At 39.6% G+C, this 18,454-nt stretch overlaps 1 protein-coding gene across 1 annotated transcript in view; it reads left to right on the top strand.

Moving 5' to 3' along the window:
* Positions 1-390: 390 nt before the first annotated feature.
* SLC28A3 (solute carrier family 28 member 3) overlaps positions 391-18,454 on the top strand; it is a 42,011-nt gene continuing 23,947 nt past the window's right edge. The window contains exons 1-5 of the mRNA XM_030470558.1: positions 391-447; positions 7,888-7,989; positions 11,021-11,103; positions 15,514-15,605; positions 16,996-17,185. Coding sequence (XP_030326418.1) covers positions 391-447; positions 7,888-7,989; positions 11,021-11,103; positions 15,514-15,605; positions 16,996-17,185 — 524 coding nt within the window. The remainder of the gene's footprint in view (positions 448-7,887; positions 7,990-11,020; positions 11,104-15,513; positions 15,606-16,995; positions 17,186-18,454) is intronic.

Below are 18,454 nucleotides of genomic sequence, written 5' to 3' on the forward strand. Positions count from 1 at the left end.
AAAACTGCTCTGACCTCTCAAAGATCTGGGTGTGGAAGATCTTCCCCCAAGCAAGTGCCGAAAGCCAAATGTGTGTCATATAAGTACACACCTTTGCCTTTGGGATCACCCAGGGATATATCGGCCTCTTGGGGCTCGCAGGAGTTCTCCCCTCTTGTCTCAAGAAACACTGAATGCAGTTTCCCACGCTGGCCAAAAGAGGTTGTGCCAGGGGAGTGAGAAGGTGGAGCCCCGAGTGAGCAAGAGCAACCTGAAAGTGCCTCCAGCTAACCAGACCTCAAGTGATACTCGCCGACCTGTGGATGGATTAACGAGGTGCTGGCTGCCGTTTCCCTGTGCTGCAAGTATCTTTCAACATTCACCGAAAGCTCTCCTGCCCATGCTATACACATGGAGCTGAAGGATACCACCCATGATCACTCAGGAGTGCACAATTTGGCCTTCCAGGTAAGCATGGTTTCTTTTGCTTTGTGGGAAGTGGAAGGACTTACAAACAATGCACAGTGCTTACTTCAATCCCCGAAAAAAAGATGCAATTTCTGCTTCTGCCTGCAGGTATTTTACAACATCCAACATGCTTTGCACTGATACCCTGCCAAAGTGCAAGGCTGGAGCACAATCGACACATTCAAGTAGGCTCCTCTTACTGCTCTTCTGCTGCCTGGTATACCAGTGTCTTTGAAAAGCCTCAGTAATATTTTATAGGCTGATGTACCTCACATCTAGCTCATCCACCTCTCCCATCTGCTGTATCAGTTGTTGCTTTTTCATGAGGATAGGTAATTCACAGTTCTGTTGAAGAAGAGGTCATCATTATGCAGCAGACATATATCTCATCAAATCAACACTAATAATACGAGAAAAATATTCATGTAATCACGTGGCATATCTTCTTTCTTCCATGCATAAAATAACTGTAATTGTCTCCTGCTTCCAAGAAGAGTGCAGAGAGGAGGTAAGGAGGTAATCCAGAAGGTTCTGCGTATTGTATGTATAAAGCAATGTTAACAACGATTTTAAAAAAAGCAGGTTTCAAAAATGGAAGCACCAAAAAAAAACTGTTAAGAAGTTAATTATGTTTCTCAGTGCCCAGCATCCCTGCACTTTAATCAGAATAAAGGCAGGGAACCCACAGCCAGGCTGGTTCACTGCACTTGTTGCTGAAAGTAGAACAGGTCAGGAAGAGACAGTGGCTCTAAAGAGCCCTGCATTAGCAAAGTACCCCTTGCTCTCCCCTGCAGCTTCAGATCCCTACGCTGCCCCTGAGCTCAGCTAGCAGGAAGAGTAGCACATAGTGGGTGTGAATATCAGCCAGACACTATTCAAATAACACAGAAAGGTCTTTGTAGATGCCAAGCACGTGGAATATTATGTAACACCAGCAACATTCAACCACTCTGAATATTTATTCATTGGGCTATAGAGACACCCAAGCAATAGATTGATCTGATAATCTGCCGGTCAGGGAATATTTGTGGAATGTAAGGGAGTTAGGGTCAAATCCCTACTCCAGTCAACAGTTCATAATTCATGCTAAGTGGGACAGCTTCAAGAGCAGAGAGAGAACTCTCTTAAAACATGATAGCCCAGTGGTTAGGGCATTCTCCTGGGTATCAAAGCACCCCCAAACGCACCTGTGCTTCAGAGCTGATAGCCAAAATCAATTTGAACTTGAGCATCCCTCAGTTCTAGTGAATGTGATAGGAGAGGGCTTCATCCTTGCTGCTTTTTCACACAAAATGTGTGCCTAAGATAGCGAAGTCAGCTTCCAAAGTCTCTGTCTTCAAACCCTTGAAGGAAAGAAGTCCCTCCCTACCCACAGAATCTCAGTACCTAAACTGAAAACCATCTCTTTCCTCAGCAGTTTGTGGAGCACAATGAAATGATTCAGGTTAATCCACTGCCTTATGCAGCTAGCTCACCTGGGCAATATGTGGGAAACCCAGGTGCTTCCTTTCCTGCCCACTGCAGAGGTTTGCAAGAGTCTGCATATCCTCTCCTATTTAAATAATTCAAATGTCACTCAGGAATACTGTCCAGCAATGAAACCTGAGGCCTGAATCAGGTTTTCTGGTTACTTTTGTTTCATGGAACACCATAAAATTCTTCACATTTACCCTTACACTGTCTTTCTCTGACTTAACATATAAGTTGCTTCCTAGAGAAGATAAGACATAGAAGGAAATAGGTAAACTTCTACTTATAGAAAAATAAATCACTTCACAGGAGAAGCCACTGAGAAGAAAACAGTCTCATGGTTTTTTTCCTATTTGAACTTTTCTTGCACAAAGATTGAATGCTTTCTTCCTTCAACATACAGTGTCTTCTAGAATCAAGCAATGAGTATCTGCCCTAAACCACAAAATACAGAAGTGTTCTGGAAAGGGATTAATTTAAACCATTTGTAGTGCAATGTGGGATTGCACTCCATAGGTACTTTCAGATGTACCTGAGCCATTTAATGATTAACACACAAAGAGACAGAAAAAATAAGACAGGGACAAAGTAAACCTGGGTTAGGTAGTTTATTTTATAACGTAAACAAGTTAAAGAAACAGCTTTCAACATAAAAAAGCAGCTCAAGGCTAACAAATGATGGATGAAGGATCATATTGGAGATTTATTATGTCAAGAATGGGAGTGCCTTCTGTTGTGAGGGGGCTCTAAATCGGATGAAGAGGTTGAATACAGAGTAATCTGCCTTTGACTAGCCATACAATTGGTCAGAGTGGGATAACTATTTGAGCAGTTCTCAGTTTCACATTGCCTATTGATATTTGAACACACACATCCACACAGAAGGATTTTCTAGTGATACAGGATTTTCACTGCATCACAGAGGCTAGAATCAACAGATTGCCACACTGTTTATACAGAGACATTCAGGGGTTTAATAATTTTTATCAGCTTAAATTATGTCATGCAATGTAAGGAACCTAAACCTTTATCTTCAGACTCTCATCGCTATTCCAAAGATTGTCCATGTTTAGTGTCTACCTGCCAATGTAATACATTCTGTATCTATATCTATAATAATGTCATATGTAATGTGTAGAAACACTATTGTGCCTCTTGCATTCAATGTGGTTCAGCTAACTTCTCCCTGATGGCACCAGCTGGAGGATCATTACTGTTGGACACAGAATTTCCTACTCAGAAAGCCTGTGACAGTTAACAGTAATCCTAAAACTGAGACTGGATTTACCTAGCTTGTGTATAGCCGTCATTTAAGAGGCAAAGATTTTACCTAAGCAGTTCTGATGATTCAGATCTCTGCTAATGATGACATTAAACAACAACTCACACTTCTTCCTCAAGGAATGATAAGAGCTGTCTCATGAAAAGGAATGGTAGGTGGGATGAAAAAAATCCCTGATTTTTAAAAGGAACTCAGAAATAAACATAAAATAAATACAATGCAAGGGGAAGGTAACAGCTAATAAATATTTATTGTTCAATGGCCCCCTATTGTCAGTGTTATGATGCATTAAACAGTCAGTACTTGTTTCTGTAGCAGAGCACACCATGCTCCTAAGAAACCGATGTGAGGAAGGATGCCCTTTAAAATTCTGCCTTTTACTCATGCTACATAAGGACATTGGTACTGCCATAACATATGCAGCTTTTGTACTCCATTTCATTCAAACAAGCTTATAACATCTCATAAAAAATTCCATATATTTCTGTGTTTATCTCCATTCTTCAGAACTTCCTAGGTACTTTGATCTGGTTGGTTAATTAAGACTATAGACACTATTAAGAATTTACATTTCATTTGCATAGTTGTTGTAATTTCTCTTGGAAATTAGGAAAGCATTGCATTGCGTAACTCCATCAGATACACAAAGGAAAGTATGCAGTCCTTTTCCACGTTTTGAAACTTGCTTTCTAAAGCCATGTTTTTTGGTTTTTAGGTTTTGGTTTGGTTTTTTAATAATTTAACTGTGACATTCTACCTCACCTCTTACAGGAAGCAGTGAAAATTAGTCATACCTTTAAGCTCTTTTCCTGTCAGGTTAAGTAAACATTCCTTGCGAAAAAGTTTTTAGGATTCTTGTCTTTGTCATCCTCATTGTGTTCCTGCTTGCCACCAATGGATGTTTTGAATGCCATTAACTGCGGGGGTCATGTGCATCTTTTTATCTTCTCAGGAATGTGCAGATCTTTTTTCCTGTTTTATATTTTCTGGCTTTTGCTTTCTGCCTCTAATGCATTTTACTTGCTCTGAGAGCAAATGGATTTCATATTTCTTTTTTTTATGGCCAGCTTTTGCCAGTCTATCATTTAAACTTGTTTATCCTGCATTTCAGGATACTATCCAACTATCCCACTCAAGACTGACAACTTAAGCTTTTAAAGAAAACACTAGTGTGCTCAGAGGTGGGTGAGCCTAATTTACAACCCATTTCAAAACACCTCATGAAGATTTATCCAGCTGAATTTAAATCTGGCAGTACATGTTTCTTATCTGCTGTCTCAACGGCCCATTTACTGTAGTTTAACACACGGATAATGAGCATTCATCCCTCCAGCCCTTACACTGAATTTTATCATTTGACGGGAATTTATGAATGCTGTGATTATTGATAAAAAAATTTCTTCATCCATATTTAAAATGCTTTTTAACTGCTTCAGAATTTTGACACTCTGACTATCAAAAGGTAGTACATGGGGGAAAACTGAGATGAATGGTCTTCGATTACACTGAATATTAAAAGAATAGCAAAGTTTTGAACAGTGAACCATATGGCTTCATTTCAGTTGACTGAATGCAATCTGAAATCCAATGAAATCCAGCATGGTAGCTTAAAACATTTGCTTTGAAACATGTGTTTTTCACTGAGTTACTTAAGTACCCTGATTCTAATCTCCACAGCTAATGTAATGACCCACTCTTAAACAATAAGTAGTTTAAGGAGCTGTCTGAATGCTCTGATAGCCAATCTGTTTTCATCACTAACTGGCAGGGGTGGAAAACCATCTACTCTAAGAGCATGTGCTGTTGTTAGAAGCACAACCCATAGAAGTTACACCCTCTTTGCAAAACCAATCCCTCCTTCAAAAGGCTGGGAGGACACAGGAGGGAAGATCGAAGAATGTAGTGGTGCAAAAAGACTTGGCAAATGAACTCCTCATCTAGAGGGAACTAAACAAACATTGTAAGAGCACTTCACTTTCAAGTACCCATGCCCTTGTCATTTAATCAAACATTTTAGAAGCAGGAAATTTCAACCACTGAAAGTGCAGCAGAGTGTGAAATCAGAACCTCAACTGTGTAATACTTTTCATATTGTTAACATTCAAAACAGATGGATCGATTCTGTAATATTTCAAGTGTAGCCTAACGGGAAGAGAATTTTCCCCTCCACACTCCTCTTACTTGTTTTTAACTTCCTGCTTCCTTATGACACTACAGACTGAGGAGGTGTAGAAGTGACATGGCATATTGCTGGATCTGGCCTGTACTCATATCAGGGCTGTGCTAGCTATAGTCCCCAAGGCTTGAACTCCCATTTTCTGTTGTGGTGTTTTGTTCTACAGACATTTCCAGGAAGGTGGAAAAGGATACTGTGCAAATGAGGTAGAAGCTTTCTGGCTGCGTGCTTAGGTAGAAATCTGCAACAGCAGATGATAAACACAGGCAGATTGACATTTTCGTGTGATGTTCCTTCAGCAAACTCAGAAAGACTCTACAAAAGCAGGAAAAGGGAATAGGTGGGTTTATTTGCTACATAATGTTGCTATTCTTGTAAGAAGTTAAAAACTTTTTTTTTTTTCCAAGGGGTAGGGTTAAAAGAACATGCATTAAACATGTTAACAAAACATGCTATAAAATAAACAAAATAAAAAACAATGCATAAAGGAGAGGATGAAGACGTACTTCAAGAATCATATTTCTTCATATACTTTCGTACATATACTTCAAGAATTGTATTTTGAGAATGCTATGAAATATAAGAAAATTACTCGGCTTCATGGCATTTAGTGGCTGTTTTACTCAACAGAAGTAGTCTCTTACTGAAGTTAACCTGTTATCAATAATAATTAGCCAGTTTCTACTGAATCTGGAATATACCAGAAATGTGGTATGATCAGCTGAAATGAGTGGGGTTTGTGCTTGCAGAAAATAACACAAATCTATGATTCTGCAGTGTGGGCTATTTAGAGTTCCATCAGTCATGTCATGCTCTTACTAGTTTTCTGCTACATTACTCATACATTCATATATTTTAATTTTTCTAGAAATTATGTAGTTTTTGCAGTTGAGCAGTGGGTTGGACAAAGTGACTTTAAGAGGTTTCTTCCAATTTCTGTACTTCCATTGTTTGTAGACAGCAGCTGTTTTGTAGATGCTTACTGGGTTTCACGTTTGCTGAGAAAGTCCTGAGAAATCTCTGCTTTTTCTTGCTCAGCAACAAGTATAGAAATCTTCAAAGAGACTATCTCAGGTGTGTGTGTGTGTGTATGCCAATTACAGAACTGTACCACTCCATCTTCATTATGCTGTTTTTTTAGTATATCTCAATGCTACAGTTAAACACTGCTTCTTGTGACGAATGTTTTTTTGCACTTTATGGAGCATTCGGTAGAGGCTTTCATTGTTGACTGCAGGGACAGCTACGGCAGACTCCTAATACATCATGGTTAGAAGGCAAAGAGTAACAGCGATGCTTTCTGATAAAGAAATACCTTCCTCTGAAAGTAATGCAAAGACGCTCTTTTCTTAGAAGGAAGGGAACTGATATATCAGCATCTGGTTTATCAGGGCCACAGCAGGCAAATCAACAGCTTCATGCAAGTCCTTCTTCTTCCACCAGACACACAAGATTGCAGAAACACTTTTACTGAAACCAACTTTTTGTGAAGTTTAGAGGCAGAACATCTTTAAGGAGAATATGTCACCGAGAAGTGCCCTGGTTGCTTGTAAGGTCATGTTTCCATTAAAAGGCAAAATTTCTTTTATGTCTAGCAGTACTGCCAATTCCTGCCTTTACCATAATTTTATATGGTTAAGCTTATTTTGCATTGTTCATTTGGAAATGATTGTTTTCTTAGAAGGCTAAATGCAGATACTCATTTTGTGGTTTTATTAGCATGTAAGTAATGAGATACTTCGTGCAATAAAACGCAGTGAAATGACTGTACCATAACTGCTGCCATAACAAACCACTGAAATATGAAGCATTTATTATTAATTTATATCAATTGTGGATATAAATTATTTAACATTTAGTTTAAGAAGCTTTCTTACAAAACCAAAATAAGAACCAGCCCTTCAAGGATCATTATAAAGAAAAAATGTACTCTTCAAAGCATAAAGAAACAAGAAAACTAATATTAATAATAATAACAGTAGTAGAAATAGTGGAGTTGATTATGGCTGTCTTCAACTCTGTGGTTATACCACCTAGAACTAATGCAGTAAATCTAACTGCTCTCTTTAAAGGTACTCCACATGTTTCCAAGAGCAGTAAAAGTACATCTTTTTTAAAAAATACATATTTACTGCATATGCGTAAGAAGCATATATACTGGAGCAAAGGTATTAACAAGCTGGGGAAGGCCCAGATAGGCCCTTCTGCCATTGGTGGAGGGAGGGCTAGATCTTTGTAAACTTCTTGAACCAGTGCTGAGGCAAAGCATGTGAGTTTGGGTCAAGAAAACAGCAGATTCACAGTACCCAAGCAACACCCACGGCAGATGCAGGTTTGTGTAATAGTGCAAGGACATGAACATCTGAGCTCTGTACACTGAGTTGCAAGGTCCCTGTATTGGTGAATTAAAACACAGAAGCACAGGCATCAGGGTATAAATCAGTTCTTACTGCATATGAAAAAGGCTTTTGGCCTTTGATTTGAATCAATACAATTTCTGGTCTTGTCACAGAGCGACAGCGAAGGTATGGATGTTACAAATATGAAAGGTCCTGGAGACGATTCACAGAAAATGAAGAATTCAGAAAATAAGAAAACTGTACGTATTAACCAGGTATGGTTTAGTATTGTTTTCTTGTTTCAAATAACCTTATGTAACTTTATAAATCCCACATTCAATTTCGGCAATTGATTATGATAATGCTTCCAAGATATATATTTTTAGAAAGCCTGAAATTGATTTAAAATTCATAAACTGACATGGAAGCGAGGTCTGTTCTCAGAAATAAGGAAAAAACACAGAAAATTGACAGGATGCGAAGGATTCAGAAAAATGTTTTCTAATGTCATAACTGCTTCATACAAGATAAAAAAGAGGCATCAGATATGGTGATCAGAGAGAATACCATGAATGACAAGTTGATACAGAGCATTTTTTCATGAGAAGTTGGAGAAAGAGAAGCTGCAAACATTGCATTTAGTGACACAATCTTTCAGGCAGGGCATGCATTTTATTAAATACCTATTCATTCAAAATAAGGGAAATTTCTCAACAAACACAAACTGGAGGCAACAGCTCTGACTTACGACTGACCAGACAAAGAACAGGAGAATACAATACAGATTATTTCATAAGAAACACATCCATTTTGATTTCTTTTGACTGTACATTTTTTTAAGCCACCATGGTGGGTAGCTCACTATGAAGACATGAAAGTCAGGGTAAAAATCCCCACGGATATTTTGCTAGTGTCATGTATTAATATTTTCAAATCCACACTCCAGTTGCAGTCTGATACCCTAAAAGTTCCATGAAAAACTTCTAGTACTTTCTCCTGTTGTAATCATATCTACTTGCCAAGTTTGGTGATGGTCCTCGAAACAGCACATAAGAAATAGAGATTTCCTGATGCTGTGGATATTCTTTTCTATCTTCCAATGGGGTTTTTTTGGTACAAACAGAGGCAGCAAAGGTATGTTGTAAAAGAAATGCCTCTGCTCCCAAAGCTGAAGTGATTCCAGACTTACAGTGATGGAAAGGACCACTTGGACTGTTCTGGCATAGACTCCAGTGATCTAGACCAGGATCTGAGATCCTCAGAGAGGATGGCAGTAGACAGTACCTATACCTTCCTCTTCAAAAGACAACAAAAAGGAAAATGTCAAAACAAAAAGAACAAAAGGAACCGATTTAAACTTTAAAAACAGAGAAAAGTAGTTGCAGTCAATTAAAGCTTCGTTTTAGTCAAAGAAACCTATTTCCCATTAAAAATGTTCAGGTGTGCAAGTGTAGTAGAGATACATATACCCACACTGACCCTTTCTCAGGCATACTGTGGCTGAGGCAGAAGCCTGCACATGTGAAAGCATGGCTCTTCAACCCAGAGGGCTGGGCTGTCCTAATGCATAATGTAGGTTTAAAAATCTGTGATAAGCACCTGCATGCAATATACCCCAAATTTAAGCCTAGGAATAAATGATATTTCAATACTATCAGCACTCAGTGTCCCTCAGGCAAGAAGCCCACCTCCTACAGCCACTGAGAAGAATGCTCCCTGTTGGCAGCATCTACATTTTTCAGGTTTGTTTTATTTCACAGTCAAGACCAAAAAGAGACAGAAATTTAGGTTAGTGAAAATGCAGCCACAAGTTACAGTGCAGTTCCAGAAAGCTACATAACTTTCACCCCCTTTCCTCCTCCAAAAACTGCAGTCAAGAGGACTTGAGACTCCGGTCCGTGTTACGCTGAGCTTTCTCCAAGGGGAAGGAGTAGCAGCTTCTACGTACATACTCCTCTGCAACATTTTTGTTACTCATTTTACATTATCTTTGCCTTTGAGCTTGTTCAAGTCTCTCACTAGGAACTAACTTAGGGTTTTCTAGGACTTTCGGTGGCATCTGCAGCAGGAGAGCCAGATGGAAGGCAGGGGCCAAGGCAAGGTCCATGGTGGGCCTTGCTTCACACATCAGTTTGGGGAATGCTGTTAGCACAAATGATAGTGACAGAAAAAGAAAAGGCAAGCTCACCTGCAGCCTGCCACCACTCCCACTGGCTGGGCGCAGCAGGCCAGGTCCCCTCCAGAGGGCAGGACAAGACCACTAGTTCAGGGAAACAGTCTGCCATCACCAGGGTGCTGGTGGGACACCCAAGGGCAAGCCATTGGTCATGCTGCCCTGGCACAGCATTAAAACAAGGAGGTGGGAGCGTGGCTCAAGGGTGATGTGTGGTTATGCTGCTTCCTTTGAATCCAACAGTTGCCTACCCTGTGTCACCACGCCCTCCATGGGCCCTGCCACAAGTGTGAAGGTGTGTATCTATGGGGTAGGCACTTTCCCTCTGCCCTTCTGGACCAGGACAGGGGAAATAATGCAAGGGAGGCATGGCATGTGATGAGTGGCTTCAGGGGCTGTGCTGTTCCTAGCTGCCCCAAGGACAGTCATCTATCATGGTGGAGGTCAAGCTGTAGTTGTTCAAAATCCATAATGCAGCCAGGCTTATGTGGATTCTGGTAGTAAAAACCAATGTTCTGACGAAAATGTCAAGTTTCTGCTACAAAGCTAGCAAATGGATGATAGCTCTCTTTAAAGGATTGTTACCTGTTACCTTTTCTCAGCAGCTTTTCGTAAGAATAGATTTATTGGCTTAGTTAAAATTTTAAAACACTAAGCTCCCCTCCCCCCCAATTCAATCATTCTCCATGTATAAAATTTCCACCATATTAAAATTCTGCAAAAAGAGAAGCAACGAAAAGAGGGGTCATCAGTAGGAGGTGCTGGGCAAGCTGGCTAATTGACAGCTCTACCACCCCTACCTGCAGCTCTCGCTTTTTGGTGTGTATGCAGTGGTAGTCTGTATGATGCCCTCTTCAGCTCTCAGTAACACTGGTATTTCCCCCCTGCCTTTATTTCCCCTTTCAAAATGGTGTGGATGGCTTGGGAAAGTTCACAGCCACAGTCTAACCACTGGGCTTGCCTAACATTTATCACAGTGCTGGTGGCAAACAGGAGAGCTGCAGCTGAGTGCTCAATGCAGATGGGAAAGCCTTGAGACTGCTTCAGCCGTCTGCCAGCAGGGATCTGGGGTTTTATACCTTGCTTATCAAGCATGCACCCCTCTCACAGCCTGGGCACTGATCTTTTTCCAGGAGCATGAATACATCAATATTGAGAGTGATCTGCGTGAAAACAAACGTGACTCAGTAGATGATGAGCAACCACGCTTGAAAGGGTAATGTCTTTTGGATGAGTAAGTTTTCCACTCACTTCACCCTGGCCTGAGGAATAAACTGGCAGTGTTTCTGCTTCTGGAGTGACAGCTGCCATATTTCACTGCCATACCCCTATTCTACACACACCTTTGTACTGCCTAACAATTGTGTAATACAGAAACATATTGTATTTAAAATTATTATACCTTTCAATTGACATGTGTGATGGTAGAACTATTCTTCTAAAGCCTTTCAAATTAAAGGAGCAAGATTTTTTTCCTTTTTTACATTAATTACTCTTCCAATATTTCCATAAAAGCCTTTTTCAGGGAGAGGTCTTAAACTTTCTTTCAGGAAGTTAAAGATTCACTATTGTCCTTTAGTTTGCATAACTAGTGCAAAAAGAAGAAAGGAGAGAGGAGAGGAGAGGAGAGGAGAGGAGAGGAGAGGAGAGGAGAGGAGAGGAGAGGAGAGGAGAGGAGAGGAGAGGAGAGGAGAGGAGAGGAGAGGAGAGGAGAGGAGAGGAGAGGAGAGGAGAGGAGAGGAGAGGAGAGGAGAGGAGAGGAGAGGAGAGGAGAGGAGGAGAGGAGAGGAGGAGAGGGGAGGGGAGGGGAGGGAGGGGAGGGGAGAGGAGAGGAGAGGAGAGGAGAGGAGAGGAGAGGAGAGGAGAGGAGAGGAGAGGAGAGGAGAGGAGAGGAGAGGAGAGGAGAGGAGAGGAGAGGAGAGGAGAGGAGAGGAGAGGAGAGGAGAGGAGAGGAGAGGAGAGAGCTGTAAAAAAGCCATTTTAATGGAGCAGAATTTTTACACTTCATTAGTTCTTGTATCAGGTGACTTCACATGAAAACACACATCTATGTTTTACTTGAGAATTAGTTTATTTGGCGAAAACTACAAACCCTGTAGAAGACATTAAAAAAATTAAGAAATAATACTTAAAATCATATTTTAATTTCTTAGTATTTTGCTGTCGTATTGAATTTTCATATAAGCCTTCATAGAAAAGATACTGTACTTTTCATATTCATTCATATGAGAGCACACAATCTCTGTTTTGAACCTGTCTTTCTACGAGCAACTCACGTACTGGTTATCTCAAATAGGAGTTTGTCTTACTCAAATGGGACTACTTGGAAAGATGTCATGCCTGTACACACGTACATACAGAAGTAGCTGTGAAGATTTTAGTTATGCTTTTGATGTGTACATACAGAACTTAGACTTGTTAGGATGATCAGTTTTACTGATGGCATTGTATAATGGCATAAAACACGGCTTCAAAAACCTAGCAAAAGTATTTAGAAGTAAGTTCAATATTCTTTCATTTCTCCTCTCTGTTCTTTGGAGGTTTGTCATTCCGTTAGCAGTTCATGAAACACTTTCTTGTTAAAACATTTAGGATCTTGTCTAGCAAAAAAGAAAAGCTGAGATTTGATAGATCAAACATCCAAGTTTGATGAGACTCTCCAGTGGCATGTACCTAGCTTTATGCCACAAGTAAATACTGCATAGGCAAGTATTGGTACACAATTGGCTATACAAGCTAAGTAGGGTCTCTCCACCTCAAACATGGGCCCTGTCACTCGGTAGGAGGCATCTCTGCACAGAGATGGGTTGAGTTGGCTTAGAGATGAAGCCTGTGTGTTTTTTATTCATTCTTATTTGTACTTCCATGGAGAGCAAAGGGATAAATAAAGTTTAGTTCACAGGGCTTACTGTTCCCGAGGTCCCTTTGCTCTTCTATCAGCAGCAGGTACCATTCCTTCTGGCAATGAAAGCTCCTCCTGGGCTGGAAGCTGAAGAGCACTTTGCTCTATTCTGATTACAGTCAGGCTACTGCTTGTTCTGTGCTCTCCAGTTTTGTACTTGGTTTTTTGCTTTGTCTGGGCTAATTTTTATCTTGAGCACCTGACAACTCTATAACTCAATAACTTTACTAAGTTACTTTTTGTAAATTAGCTCCTAAAAGCGCGCACTAATGTGACCTAATGTCCTTCCTTGTATCTCTCAAAAGGGGTATTCACAAAGGATACTTCCAGTTTGAATGTCATCGATTTCTTTCAACAGATAGTACTGAATAGCCTGTGGTCTGAGACACAGCCCATTTGAAAGATCAGTCTGTTGATTACAAGTGTTCACTGCATGTGCAAGGTGTTGACATTCACTTACAGAGTATCTGCAGAGCAGGAAAACTTTCGAGTTGCAAAACACAAGCAAGAATAATTTTGGCATATACAAATATTTCACACTGAAGTTCTACTTTAAATGTTCGTAAGTGATATTATGTTTCTCCAACGTGCTTCACTTTCAGCCTGTAGGCTTGGTTTTCAGGAAATAATCTTTCAGAACGGAGCTGCATATTTGTGACATGTATATGTCTCAACATTCAAAATATCCTGATACCACCTAAATTAATAAATAACAAGGGAGAGATAGATGTTAGAGCAAAGAAGAGATTACAAGGAGTTGTAATCTTAAAACAACAATTTTAAATCCCAAAGGACTCATAAGTAGCATCAAGAGATAGTAGATAATATTTTTTCCTTTTTTTGCTTGATGGATGCTGTACATTTGATAAAGTAACCCTGATTAATTCATGCATCTGCCCCTCATTTCTCCTTTTCTTTTCCTGTTGTAGCTAATCTCTGCTGAGATTGGATAGATAACCTCATGTTCTTACAACTGAAACAAACAAAAAAAAAAAGCTATGATTTGCAAGGCAACAGGAACTCCCAGAACTAAAACAAATACCAGAAGCAAACAAGACTTATCAGAGACCCTTTTACTCTTTGCAATGGTGAAGGAGTATGTTCCTGCTCTGCTGTTCTGAGTGCAGATATGAATTAAGTTAATACTCCTTGTTTACCTCCAATTTCTTTTAAATTCATCAGTTTATATAACATTGCCTTTACAGACTGCAGGGTGTGAGCCACCACTTTAGAAAGGCAGAGCTACACCTGTGATTTCTTTTTCAGCTTGCACAACACAAGGTGTTTACCTAGCTACAGCTTTTGTAACTAAGTCCACATCACCAGCATACTTAACATTGGAAATCTGCGTTAAATTAAATCGCTTAAGTGCTGTTTCCCAAAATTTCCCAAAACATCCTTTGTGACATCACTCTGTGTTACCCTTAGCAAGATGAGAAAATAAAGAAGTGAAGAACAGATACTAGATAGTGTCTCTCTAGTGGAAGAACAGATACTAGAATAGGACATTCAAACGTAGTAAATCAGTTTAGCTTTCATAAAATGAGAAGTCATATATGAAAAGTTTATTTAATTAACAACCAATTTTTCAAATACACAGAAAAATCTATGCACACTGTAATGAGGTTTCAGATGGATATTGGTTATTTTGCATACACAAATGCAGCTTTAGGCCTTTACGACTACTATTGCTCCACATTGCAGTGCTGGGCTGGCTGTATTAGCAATCGTTGCGAATCTAGTAAGTAATGAGCACTGAATCTTTACCTATCAGTTTGCACTAACCCTGTTAACAGACCTCTGCACAGAAGAGTTGTACTTCAGAGGTGAGCAGAATTGGCTTTCTAACTTTGACCTGTTAGGTAGTCAGATTTTCTTTTTCACTTGCGTCCTAGTTTTGGCTGGGATAGAGTTAACTTATTTTCTTCCTTGTAGCTGGTGCAGTGTTGTGTTTTGGCTGAGAAAAACGCTGATAACACACCAGTGTTTTAGTTGTTGCTAAGTAGCACTTACCCTGATCAAGGACTTCTCAGTCTCATACTCTGCCAGTGAACAGGGGAAGGAGAAGCCGGGAGGGAGCAGAGACAGGACACCTGACCCAAGCTAGCCAAAGGGGTATTCCATACCACAGCACATCATGCTCAGTATAGAAAGTAGGCACAGTTGGCTGGAAGGGGCCAACTTGGGCCCCAAGTTGCTGCTCAGGGATAGGCTGGGTATCAGTCAGTGGGTGGTGGGCTTTATCCGTCTCTCTATCGCTTTACTCATACAACAACTACTATTACCTCTACTACTGCTGCTACTACTACTACTACTACTATTATTATTATTATTATTATTATCTTCTATAAATTATTAAATTGTTTTTATCTCAATCTGTGGGTTTTACCTTTCTCCAATTCTCTCCATCCCACTGGAGGCTAGGAGGGAGTGGCTGAGCCGCTGTGTGCTACTTAGCTGCCAGCTGGGGTTAAACAGTGACAATATGTCCCAGATCAAACCAAAGGTGTCCCCCCAAAAAGCTCTACAGATGTCAGCACAATTTTTGTTGGCACTTTTGGGATTTTAAGCCTTACCAGGTGCAGCATACTCCAACAGAGAAAATTTGGTCAATTTAACCTCATCTTCCTGTGCAAATTTCTCTTTTTTTTTTTTTAATGTACATCTTAAGTTTCTGTTCTGTTTGGTTTTTTGTTTTTGTTTTGTTTTATTTCATTTTTCTAGGCAATTACAAAAGAAATATGATAAAGCCTGTGAATTTTGCAAGAAACATAAGACCAGAATGCACTATGTGATCTATGGAATTTTAGTAACAGGTATAGTATATTACACCTAAGGTTGCTGAAGTTTTATTTATTTACCTTTATGAGATTATCTTCAGTCTTCTATCTTGCACAAAAGCTCTTGTCTTAAAGAATGCATTTGAAAGGAGATAAAAGTGAATTTAGACCCAGAGAAAGTTCCAGATCGCAAAACCTCCACTCATTCCCAAACTTAACAAAAACACAGATCTTGCTACATTGCTCCTGCATCATGCTTTAACTCTGACTAGCAATTACATTTGGGATGAAAGGGTAGTTCAGTTTTTGTGTCTGCTTCATTACCAGCCCACTCCAGGAGGCTTGTTAAATTACAGTTTCAAGAACTTGCCCAAAACCATGCACAAATCACATTAAAAAGTCAGGCGTCAACTTGGACTGAACTTGAGTCAGCAGGCTAGAAATGAAAGTTTTCTGTTCTGACCCATATCACTTGATATCCACAGCTAATGTTTGTTAGAGGAAATGTGGTTTATGTAAGCATGCACTGCAAAGTCATTCAGATATTCTTCTTTGTCCCTTTCCCAATTAACCAGTAGGTTGGGTTTTTTCCTTCCCCTTCACCAAGCTTCTTTTTGAGATCCTCCTACTTGAACACTGAGAACATAAAGGCCTAAAATATGTCTGTGTGATAGGCATCAGCATACTGTAAATGGTTATAAAAGGGTCGCTTGCATGCTGAATATCCTGCCCTCCTAGCACAAGCTCATCTTGCTTTGTCATAGTACAGACATATCTTGGCTCAAAAAAGCGAGTTCTAGGGATATGTCAGGATCAAATCCATAAAAACAAACTTGCCTTACAAAAATCAGTAGTTCTTCTCATTTCCCATAGACAAAATCAGATAATTATTATTATTTACAAGAACTGAATATCTCATTGGCCTGCATGTATCTGCAAAGAACCTGCCAAATGACAAATCAATTCACAACTACTTTATGAAGTAAACTACTTCTAAGCTTCCCAATCAAATCAGGCCATTAAATCAGGCAATTGATGAATGTTTTTAAGTGTTTCTTCTACTAGTTTTATTGGATAAACTCATCTTCCTGTGAAAGAAGGAACAAGACCCATTGTTCACAACTTTTACACAAGAAAAGGCAGTTTTGTAGACATGTTTAATTTTCCCAAGTGATTAACATGTTTGATATGAATTTGTCTTGGCCAAAGCATATAACCTGCTTTGACAGGATGAAAGCCACCTTTCATATCAATGAGCGTATCATAAGTAAAAACACTATGCATGAAAACAAAATTTTTCAGTACTTTGGCCAAGAGTTAGAAAAGATAAAGACAAGCCTAACTTTAACCACATCCTTTACATTTGAGATTTGATTCTGTTTTTAAAAAGACCAACCTCACTGACATATTCTTGTTTCTGTGACAGCATATTTGGCAGTAGTCATTGCAGCCTGCAGCTTGAATTTTCAGAGGGCCTTCCCACTCTTTATCATCACTGTGCTAGCCATCTCCTTCATCTGCTGGGATTTTTTAATAGCTGAGTATGGAGACAAGATTGCTGCGTTCTTTTCCCCTGGAGTACGATATCTGGAAGAACAGTGGTTTTGGCTGAAATGGTAAATATTAATTACTTCCTATTTATGCAGAAGGAAAAAGCATTAGTCATTTTACCCCTACAGTTTTCTTTCAGCTTAGACCCCCATAAGCATAGGGATATGGATCTATATCGCAATAAGATCAAAGAATACATATAGGATAATTTAATATTTTTCAGTTTATAGATGTCAGGTACACCTTGAAGATTGCAACACAATACCTAGGTATCAAAAATCTTGTCAGAAAGTGTAGAAAAAAAATTCATCACATTTAGATAGGACAAGTTTTGGGTTTGAAAAGAGCATGTTCACAGAAGTTCAGGTGCATTGTAGCCTTCTGCCTTCACTCTGAAAGCCAGAAAGTGCCTTATTGTCACTTGCTTAGAGAGCTGTGAGAGACATAAAAAATTTAATTCTAACATACGCAGATTGCTAAAGACCGATGTGTGTTATGTAGACGCTACTTGTTCACATATTCCCATAGCAATTTTTAATTGACCTTCAGGAATGAAAAGAAGCCAGCCACATTTAGTGTCATAATAAAATCATGTAGCCTTGTTTGGGATGATAGACATTCATCTGGTAGACAAATGGTAAAAACTTAGAACTGGTAGGTACTTATTCCAAGAATTCCTGAGCAGTTATCGGGAATATTTAAGTTATTCCTGGGAAAATGGGGAGCTAAAAGAGGCTCATAGACCAAAGAAAACACCAAATGAGATCTCATTAAAAAGAACAAGAAATTGGCCAGCTACCTTCTGTCTCAGCTAGGTCACCTTTTATCGGAGAGAAAGAGCTCTAAGGAGGAGTCTTTTTGTGTTCAGGGAAATATCCCAACTTTTTCTTAGGATTTCAGAATGTTTGCTACAGAGGCAGGAAATTCTAAGAAAGATGCTATAAAGATTGTGGTCCTTCTGCTCAGGAGTCGCATTAGAGACACAGAGACACCTCCATTAGACAATCTGGCAGCCTCTCTGGGGGAAGGAGCAAACAGAACAGGAGAGCCCTGATGAGCAGACGGAACAAGCCGGGGGCAGTAATAATACCTGGGCTGCAATGCTTAAATTGTACATATCACAGGTTAAGTGCTTTACTAGGTTATGGATTCCTCCAAGAGACAGAAAGTGTCTCAGGTGTAGAAAGTGTTATTCAGCCATGCAATGGCTAACCATTTTGTGTAAAAATAACTATCTATCTAGGTACCGCCGAGGTCACTGGAAGCTAAACAACAGTTAGACACAAATAACATTAGAGAACTGTGACTAAACTTAGTTTTCTCCTCTGTAAATG

This window comes from Strigops habroptila, chromosome Z (genome assembly GCF_004027225.2).
Source record: "Strigops habroptila isolate Jane chromosome Z, bStrHab1.2.pri, whole genome shotgun sequence".
In the NCBI taxonomy this organism is placed as follows: domain Eukaryota; kingdom Metazoa; phylum Chordata; class Aves; order Psittaciformes; family Psittacidae; genus Strigops; species Strigops habroptila.